We start from the raw sequence: 10300 nt of genomic DNA, 5'->3' as shown, positions 1-10300 counted from the left end.
GGAGTGTGATGTTGTTGTCCTCCCAGCTGGGGTTTTTCATGATTGCTCTATTCACTTGGAGGCGTTCACTTAGGCAACGGACGCTTGGGGCAGGGCTGGCTGTTCCCCTTCTGGAACCACCCTGACTTGGGCAGAAAATGGGTTTCTCTTTCCAACTCTGAAGCAAAGCCCCAGATCAAACCAGAGGCTGAGCTGAGATCCTAAAGGTCAAGGGAAAGTTCCCCTAGCACTCTTTGGCACAGCATTTCCCCACTGCCCATCCAGATCCCAGGCTCTTGGGGACAGTAAGTGATGTGGGGGGAAAGCGCTCCACTCCTGGTAATACTTCAAGGGGAAAGCTGCCATACCACAAATCTGTTAAAACACATGGCTCTTGCCTAACCCTTTTCATAGCCCTCTGTGATTAGAGTCTCTGCTAAATGCCCTCCACACTCCTTGGCTCCCACGGCTATCACAGGAAAAGGATAAAGGTAAATGTTTTGAATAATGGGGTAACTGCCCCCCAAGGGCAATCGTAGCCATTTCTTGCCAGAATGAGCAGTTGGCATTGATATCCTCAAATTCCACCTCTTCTCAACTCCAAAGATCCGCAGACAATAAGACGAAAATAGATTGGAGGAAGATAGGGTCTTCCCTCCCAAACTGCTCCCCCCCCCTCCCCTCGCCCTCCTCCTTCACCCTCCTCCCCCCACCCTAACACACACACAAGCTCCGCTAGGAAGAGGTACGCGTCTTCCAGGGCCAAGCAGACGGAAGAGAAGGCCGTCGAGAACACACTGCAGAAAAACCGCTTCCCACGGAGCCTTCTGCTTTTAGGACCGGTTCCCTTGCCACACCCCCTTTCCGCCTCGCGGGCCGCAGCGGCGCCTCCCCGGCTGTGAGCCGCACTTGGCTGCCCCCGGTGGGCGGGCAGGGTGCCCGGGGCGCTGCTTGCCTACGGCGGCCTCCAGGATCCCTTTGGAGAGGTTTATCTGAGGGGTAACCTAAGGGTTTGAGAGAGGGTCAGGCACAAGGAGGGACTGTCCCCTAACCATGCGAAAGCACCGCGGGGGTCAGGATGCAGCTTTCCCAGGCGAGGCTGCCCGGGCCACCTCGGACACCGGCGGGCTGGCATGCGGCAGGTCCCAGGCTGATAGGCGGGTCTGTTTGTCCACCTGGCCGTCGCCCGGGAGCCTGGCAAGGGCCCGGGAGTGGCCGCTCCCCTGCTCTTGGAGAGGCGCTCCAGGGTCCCCTGGGGCCTGAGATTGACACGTCCCGCGCCGCACGTCCAGACCTGGGCAGAGAGCAGCGTCCCTCCGCGGGGGCGCTCCGGGACTCCTCTGGCTGGCAGGGGCCAGAGAGGGAGTGTCCCGTCCCAGCTCAGGCTCTGCCCCTTCCCACCGCCAATGCCAGTCACCATGAGCTCCCCTTCCCGCAATGAATTTACCTTCTCCAAAGGCAGACTTCAGCATTCCTAGCTTCCTAGCAGGGCTCCCCCTTAATCCAGAGTCTCTACTGGCGGCGAGGGGAGGGAGAATCATGCTCCATAAATCCATTTTCAGAATGCCAGGTTCAGCAATAAATTAACAAAACTGAAAAAGATCTCCCTTTTTTATTGCTTTATGTTCAAAATATAAATGGCATCGAAAAAGTACATTCAACTTAAAAACTTGCTCTGGGGGAGTTAACTACAAGGTAAATATATTTTACCCTTAATTCTTTATAAGGAACTTGATTTAGACCTTTTCCTTTCTAGGGACAATTCAGATAATTTTCCAGTGAAACTGGGTGATTTTTGAATATTAAATAAAAGGAGACTAGAATAACAATCTCTTGATTATTAATTAAGGAGACAATTAATTAATTAAGGAGATTTTCCAGAAACATTCTTTCTTGGTCTGCAAATAACCCTTAGGGCGGCCCTCCCCACAGAAGGGCAAGACTGCAGGCCTGGCGTCTTCACCTAAATTCATAAACCCTGGTTTGGTAGCTTCTGATGCCAATGTGTTTTTGTTTTCAGTAAGTGTGGACCTTTGTGTAGAAGAGAGAGCATCATGGTGGCCTTCAAAGGGGTCTGGACTCAAGCTTTCTGGAAAGCAGTCACAGCGGAATTTCTGGCTATGCTTATTTTTGTTCTCCTCAGCCTGGGATCCACCATCAACTGGGGTGGAACAGAAAAGCCCTTACCTGTCGACATGGTTCTCATCTCCCTTTGCTTTGGACTCAGCATTGCAACTATGGTGCAGTGCTTCGGCCACATCAGTGGCGGCCATATCAACCCAGCTGTGACGGTGGCCATGGTGTGCACCAGGAAGATTAGCATCGCCAAGTCTGTCTTCTACATTGCGGCCCAGTGCCTGGGCGCCATCATTGGAGCAGGGATTCTCTACCTCGTCACACCTCCGAGTGTGGTGGGGGGCTTGGGAGTCACCACGGTAGCATCCTTAGCTCTTATTTTCAAACTAGGACTCCAGGCTTCCTACAGACTCTGCTGGATGACACCCTGGTGGCCTGAGAGACCTTCCTAACATAGCTGATTTATTCCCAGGGAATTTCTGATGATTCTTGATAGGGGTGAAAACTGATTCCAGCAACACTGAATATATCATAGGAAATCACTGTTTGCTATTGAGTGACTTGAATAGTACGAAGTCTAGGTGGCACAAAAATTGTGTTGATTTTTTTTCCTCTCTCTCTCATCCCAGTGACTATACTGACTATATAGTTAGCTTAAGCCATCTTTATTACAATTATTTGTTGGTTCACCAGCAGAAGAAACAATTTTGTTTCTTGTCATGTTCATGAGATTTAAAATGATCTACATCAAGAGTCTCACTTGAAAAAATAAATTGGTGTTTGATCCTAGTTTTGTTCTTAGCTGATTAGGAATATCATTTGTTAGCTCAGCACCGGGGTTGATTAAAAACCTGCACACGATTTAAATTTTAATTGAAATGTATATTAATTAATTTAAACCTAATTAATGAGTTTAATCATTGCCTTATAAAATTACAAGACTCAAGAATCTCTTTTATAAGTTAAGTGCAGCAGTAGCACATTTTGCTTGCTTTGTAGAAAAGGACATTCAGCAAAAACTCCCGCTTGGTCATTGTAAGAGTAATGAATTATCTGTAATGGCCCAAAATGGGTAGAAATTTATTCCTTCTTTTTGAAGGGGCGGTGCAGCAGACAGTGTCTCAGTTGGGAATGGGATAGAAGACTCAAATTAATCATCAGTTTTTACAGGGATAAAAACATTGCCTTTCTCAATGATATGTTATCATAGAAAATGTACTCTTGCTCAATTCAGATGATTTTTCTCTTTTTAGGTTCATGGAAATCTTACTGCTGGTCATGGTCTCCTGGTGGAGTTGATAATCACATTTCAGTTGGTGTTTACTATTTTTGCCAGCTGTGATCCCAAACGGACTGATGTCACTGGTTCAGTAGCTTTAGCAATTGGATTTTCTGTGGCAATTGGACATTTATTTGCAGTAAGTTTCCAAGTCCATTTAAATAATTGATCCATTTCGTTTACCCTCACGCTAGAGCTGGCCTAAAGATGTGTTTACAGCTGTAGGTCTTTGGTATCCAGCCACGTGTCCATTTTAGGTGGTTATTATGCTAACTTTGTGATAAGAATGTTGATATGGCTGCTAACATCTTCACAGTTCCTCTAACTGACTTGGCAAATGGTAGCAAATTGCAATGAACGATACCTATTGGTAGCTCTATTTCAGCAATGTCTGAAGTTGTTTTCTTTTTCCCTATAGATCAATTACACTGGTGCCAGCATGAACCCCGCCCGATCCTTTGGACCTGCAGTTATCATGGGAAATTGGGAAAACCATTGGGTAACCATCATATTGATAGTTCCTGTCTTCCTATAGTTGAGGAAAATTACCCATGGAGCTCCTTTTTTTTTTCGTTATATTGCTTACTAGTTTCTCTTACTTCCTCTCAACCTTGACCCCCCACTTTATTACATCTTTCACAAAGACTAGGGAGAGACTAGCACAGATCTGCTACAAAACATTTCATCTTATATCTGTTCTGGGCCTTCGGTAATTGTCTTTTTTTTAAGCACTGCTCTGGGCACTGTATTTGACAGACTGCAGCAGAATATATTGTACATGGAGGTTGCCTATGTGAAACAAGTTAAAGTCAAGTTGGTGTAGTGAATATGATGTTTAAATAATTGAAAGTAAAGCCTTCCTGGCAATAACAGAAAAAAAAGAAGAAGAAAAAGAAAGAAGAATGCTTAAAAGCACTGCCCATAGCAAAAATATTTACCTTTTTTGTTTACAAAAGCATGAACCCAGTTAATAGTATGCGAGATGGAAGCATTTGAACTGCACATGGTGAGGAATAGATGGTCCAAATGTTTACACTGTTATCACCATAACCATTGCCAGAAAAATAAATGATTTTCAGAAAAGGCACACTTTTCAGTATCATGCCTAACCTACTTATTAATGTGGTGGCAATGCTTCCAGAGAACAGTGGTATCCATTTTTAAATACCGCAATCAATTTTATTTCAATTGTTTCTTACAAAAAAGGAATTTAAATCCCTTAAATGAATAATGTGGCAGTTTTGAAGGCCACGCACATACTAACTAACAATAACCAATAAAAATATGAGGCATATGTAAGCCAGCTTCAAATGGGGCTAACTTTTATTGTCATTTATATGTTTGAATGCTATTTTACACCTTTTATTTTTAATTCGTGAATATAAGAATATGTCACTTATGTTTTAGTCTCATGTGTGCAGTGGTTATTGACCCAGTCACACCCACTCAACCATGAGGTACATTGCAAATGAGAAGAAACTGCACCACTGCTATGTGCATTCTTCTAAGAAAAGTGTACCGAGTCTTTACAAGTAATCCATACAATTAAATAACAGCATGAGAGTCTGTGTTCAAAAGTAAGAGTTTGAACCCAGCCATACAAAAACTTAATCAACAATACTATTCATGAGATTGGTCATTTTGCCACTGATATTTCCATTTATGTCTCAAAAGATTTGCTGCATTAACAGGAATGGAAATTTTTAATGGGCAGTATATAAATATTATGATAAAAGTACAACTTTTAGTTCAACTTATAAATTCAAACTATTTTTGTAATTAAAATTTAGAAAAATGACAATTTTAATTTAATTTATGAGGACTTTAATATGTGGATGAAAATATACATCTTATTAATTACTTGTTAGTTGTAGTAAACTAGTTAAAATTTAAGGAAAATTCATAGCTTCTTGATTGAATCAAAGGTTCCCCTTGTTGCTATTTTATAACAAACTTAATCTTACTGAAAATGAATGTCCATTTTGTAGCAATGATTGTGGGAAATTTAGAACTAATTTAAATTATATTTTAAGATAGATGGATAGACTAGAAATAACAACAAAACATTAATGGCGAATTTTTTGTATGGTGTAATAACATTTTTTAGTTTTCTTCTTTATACTTTTCTGTATTTTCTATATTTTTAGCAATAAAAATTATTTGCCTTTGTAAATTTTTACAGTTAGTTTAAAGTACATTATGACTTTGCTTTGCAATAGCAACTTGAAATTGAGATTTGTTTATTTTTGAGAGCACGCAGCCAGATGTCTTCTTCATAGGTGTTTTGGGGAAGTTTTGTAATTGCTTCGCCGTCCTTATTCTCCCTTGTGGGATTTGTACCTTGTGGAACAGAACATGTCTAATGAGATCTCACCAAAGGAACAAAGAGCAAAAACATTTCGAGGCGGGCTGTCCTTGTTTCTCCTTTGACAAGGCATGGGGAGGCCAACTCTCACATGGTTTCTTTCATGTTCAAGATAAGGAACTTGGTTCCTGCAGCCACTCCACCAACAGTTTTTCTGTTAGGTATATGTATTCAGCTTCAGCTTAAAGTTTGCATTTTCTTTGGATTTTGCAATGAGGATGCTAAGTGAAATTAATTTCCAGAGAGTGTTTTAAGCCAGAAGCATTCATCATATTTTTTTCATGAGAGAAGTATAGTGCAATGGTAAATAGAACAGTGGTTCAAAAGAGGAATTTGAAATCAGACAGACTTGAAATCCCAGCTCAGCTACTTGCTAAGCATGAAGTCTTAAGCAAGCTTCTTACCCTCTCAGAGTGTCAATTTTCTTACCATAAAATGGGGATAATAGTAATATCTACTTCAAAGGTTATTGTTAGAATTGAATGAGTTAATACAGGAAAAGTGCTGAGCGCAGCCAGCTCAGACAGAGTGCTCAACAAACAGAGCTTCACTTGCTCGTTTATCTGTTGAATGATTGTGTAATATTCTACAGCATACATGTGCTCTAAAGGAAATGTTGAAGCTTATCCAAACTCAAAACTTCGCTTATGCTAGCCACATAAGCGGTATAATAAAAACTTCCAGTTATTGAATTAAAATCCTATAGAATTGTTAATCCTCAAATAACTGGCATCCATAAACTCAGTACAGATTTTTTTACCAAGTGACCACTGTCAGAACCATGAGCATGAAAGCACTCTGCAAGAAGAGTAATAAACAAACCGTGACATTTTCTGTTAAATCAAATTACCAAATTATAGAGAGGAAAAGCACGTAAAATATAAGAAAACGACATAGCCAGCCTAGTCATATATATCTTTAAATTGTCTAGGAAACAGGAAATGGAGCAGGGTACTATGAAGTTGGAACTATTAAGTACTTTACAAGTATTATTTCAATTTAATCCTGACAACCCACGAGGTATGTATTATTATAATCATCACTTTGCAGATGAGTAAATTAAGGTTTAGGAAGTTAAGCAGCTGATGCAAGCACTCACAAAATGGCTAAGTGGTGGAGCTGGGATTCCATGTATCGTGCTGTACTGAATAATTAAAGCCCCACATGATAAAATCTGTTCTATGATCATGATTGGATCAGAAACCAATGTAAAATGGCAATATTAAGAAAGCATGATAAGTACTCTCCAGAAATTTTTTTTTTTTCTATTTTAGTTGAAAAATTCTTAGTGTCTGCTTAATTTGCAGTACCACCAAAAAGGAGCCACTTTACTTTAAGGATTATCAGAAAATGGAAAGAATGTAATTAATGAAAGTAGGAAAAGAGAAGAGGGAACAGTCTTTTCTTGTTTTCTGTTCAAATGTTATTTAGCAATATATGGCTCTCTGATGCGCATTTGCTGTGTATTTTATATTCTTTCCAGTTCTCCTCTTTTTTATGCATGACACATTTGCTCTCTTAATTTAAACCAGCTAAGTTCTATAGTCATGTGTTGTTCAAAGGAATAGTTTTGTTCTTCTTAAACTCTGTAACTCTTCCATCTTTCCCCCAGATATATTGGGTTGGACCAATAATAGGAGCTGTCCTCGCTGGTGGCCTTTATGAGTATGTCTTCTGTCCAGATGTTGAACTCAAACGTCGTTTTAAAGAAGCCTTCAGCAAAGCTGCCCAGCAAACAAAAGGGAGCTACATGGAGGTGGAGGACAACAGGAGCCAGGTAGAGACAGACGACTTGATTCTAAAACCTGGAGTGGTGCACGTGATTGACATTGACCGGGGTGAGGAGAAGAAGGGGAAAGATCCATCTGGAGAGGTGTTGTCTTCAGTATGACTAGAAGATAGCACTGAAAGCAGACAAGAACCCTCAGAACTGTCCTCAGATTTCCTTCCACCCATTAAGGAAACAGATTTGTTATAAATTAGACATGTGCAGGTTTGTTGTTTCATGTCATATTACTCAGTCTAGATCATAAATATTTCATGATTTGCCAAGGAGGAATGGAAGAAACCTATTGTGAATTCCAAATCTAAAAAAAATATTTGTAAAGTATCTGCAAAGCAAATATGTATCTAATTTGTCTAGTTGCCATTCATAAATAATCAGTTTAAAATGTGTATCAAGATTTGATTAAGTCTTGCCTGACAGAACTTGCAGACATATCTATCAGCTTATTCCTCCTCTACCATGAAACTGGAATTGTCAATCCTTGTTTGAGTATTTATTCCATTAAATCAAGTTAATCAATGGCAAAGTACAGTATGTCACAGAATCATGCACATTCAAGAGAGGAAATATAACAAGCTCTTTTATGAGCAATCCCTTATTTATAAACTACCTCGGCAAAAGAATATTAACAAGGGTCATTGCTGATGAATTGTTTCCGTTTATATTTCAAATACCCAACTTTCAACCCAAACTCCAATTTATAATATGCCTTCCTCCTCCTGAATGCCCAAGGTAATGTGGAACTAAAGCCCAGAAATTTGAATGTTCAGAAACCCTGTGTATTTATTAATTCCACCTATTAAAACATCCAAATCATAAGGAACACCTATCGAGATTCAGGATAAACAGTCTCATAAGATCTTATGGGGGTGGGGAGAAAATTACCATTATACAAAAATCATAAGGACAAAGGAAATCTTTAGTTTAGTATCAAACAGTTGATCTGTTTTCAGTGCACATCCTCAGATGCACTACATGAAGTTAACAATCTAAGCTTTTAACCGCTTAACCACTCTGCTTATTTTTTTAAATTTATTGACAAAACTAGGGGTTTTGTTGGTTTGTAACTTTGGTTATCTATATTTAAACATTAGCTGAGACATATTTTTGACAAGAAGAAGGTAACTAGTTGAATCCTGACTTTTTGTTGATTATTAAGCTCTGCTCACTCTGGAAGGTGCAAGCTGGTCCTGCCCAGTCCCAATCTCTGTTGCTCTCTCACTTCTCATGACATTTGTTGATAATCTTCACTGTGTGTGTAATGATATTTTAATGAATTAAATGCATGAGAGACAAGGAACAACATCGTTGCAGAATAAAAGGGTGAAGACATGAGAACACTGTAGTCAAAGCTGACGAGATGACCAATCTCACTTGTGGAGATGTTATATGTAAGTCAACACATTTTTGAAGTGTTTTCATTATTGACTCGTTTATTTGTCAAAATAGTTTGTTTTTTCTGTACTGTTTTGCCTTATGTCAGTAGAAAGGTCTCTGGAAAGCCCAGTTTCAATCATCTGAACCGTCTAGTCTAGACTTTATGTTAGACAAAGAGCTGCAAATGTCAATTTCACTGAACAAAAGCTAGTAGTAAAGCAAAAACCTATCACTGCAAAGAGTGCCTTGTAAATAGCTGATAATCAAAGGTTTTCTTTTCCCACACACAGTTCCAACTGTGTGCCACTTGTTAGTGTTAATGGCAGTTGTGTGTCTGTGGCAGTAAGATAATGGACCACTATTAAATCCGATTCTCTTCAGTGCTAGGAAAGTGATGCATGAGGTTCCCAGACAGTTATCACACACTGTAGCGCCTGAGAGTGCTGCTAGCAGGTGTGAAATCCCAGGCCCCCTTCTCAGGGGTGTGGCCAAGCACACCCTTTGCCAGTGATGCACATTGCTTCCTGTTTGCGGTGGCATCTATAGGAGCTAGGGTGCCATTCTAAGAATGGTTTATGCCCATCTTTTCAAATGTTTGCACAATATACCACTAAAGGCTTAAAATCAGGGGTGGTTCAGCTTACAAGATAATGCTATCAACCGTCGGCAAACATGTCCATTCAAAAATAAGTTACATTAACAAGGAAAAGTTAAACAGATTTTCTGAATACGCCTACAATTTACTGGCTTATAATCATTTGTATTCAGCCATATGATTTACTTCCTATACATTCGCTTCCAGTTAGAGTATTCAATAAGTTAGTGCTAAAAAAAAAAAAGGGTGAATGATGTTTTCGTAATTTGTTTTCCAGCAACTAGCAGAATGCCTGGCACATAGTAGGTATTCAAAATAAGTGTGTTCGTTAATAAAAATACATAAATTTCATTTGGGATTTAAGAATACGAATAATTTTCTTTTAATCTTTATTTTGCTCAATATTTAATAAAAGCATGGTTTCAAGGACTACCAAGGGAAGGCAATATAAATGTAAAACCCATGAAATATATTTTTGCATTCTACTATTTTAGAGGCATGCAATGAATGAAAGCTTTAGCACTTTTTTTTTCCTGCATATGAGACAACATATTTTGTATTTCACTCAAGGCTCTGCCAGTAAAAAGTAATGAAATTGTACCTTTCTAATGACATCTATACAGCAGGGGTCTATTGCCTTGTGGATGGCACCAAATTATCCAAGTGTATTAGGAGACTAAGGCTTTTTCTTTAATCCCTTCTTATTAATGAAGTGCATCGTGCTGCTCCCAGGAGACTGCTGCTGACAGATATACAGAAAAGAGATCAGAGAGAAAAAACTGGAAGGACATAAATGAATTATACCCAGCCAGGAAATAATGCCAACCGTCTCTTCCCTAAGGA

The 10300-nt window shown here is 39.7% G+C and overlaps 1 protein-coding gene across 1 annotated transcript; it reads left to right on the top strand.

The window, feature by feature from the left end:
* The first annotated feature begins 2009 nt into the window (after positions 1–2009).
* Positions 2010–9307, top strand: AQP4 (aquaporin 4). The gene is made up of 4 exons (XM_058556926.1): positions 2010–2414; positions 3309–3473; positions 3753–3833; positions 7312–9307. Exons 1-4 carry the CDS (start codon positions 2034–2036, stop codon positions 7588–7590), a joined length of 906 nt encoding a protein of 301 aa, XP_058412909.1. The 5' UTR covers positions 2010–2033; the 3' UTR covers positions 7591–9307.
* Positions 9308–10300: the final 993 nt, after the last annotated feature.

The sequence above is a fragment of the Diceros bicornis genome, chromosome 16 (assembly GCF_020826845.1).
Source record: "Diceros bicornis minor isolate mBicDic1 chromosome 16, mDicBic1.mat.cur, whole genome shotgun sequence".
Lineage (NCBI taxonomy): Eukaryota > Metazoa > Chordata > Mammalia > Perissodactyla > Rhinocerotidae > Diceros > Diceros bicornis.
The sequence above is the reverse complement of the archived record's forward strand: the minus strand, read 5'-3'. Positions and strand labels throughout refer to the sequence as shown.

Excerpts from the sequence above, each read along its gene's own strand:
- AQP4 (XM_058556926.1), top strand. The coding sequence starts at position 2,034 with ATGGTGGCCTTCAAAGGGGTCTGGACTCAAGCTTTCTGGAAAGCAGTC. Across the intron at positions 2,415-3,308 it reads GGGGCTTGGGAGTCACCACG|GTTCATGGAAATCTTACTGC; the intron begins GTAGCATCCTTA and ends TTCTCTTTTTAG. Across the intron at positions 3,834-7,311 it reads GAAATTGGGAAAACCATTGG|ATATATTGGGTTGGACCAAT; the intron begins GTAACCATCATA and ends TCTTTCCCCCAG.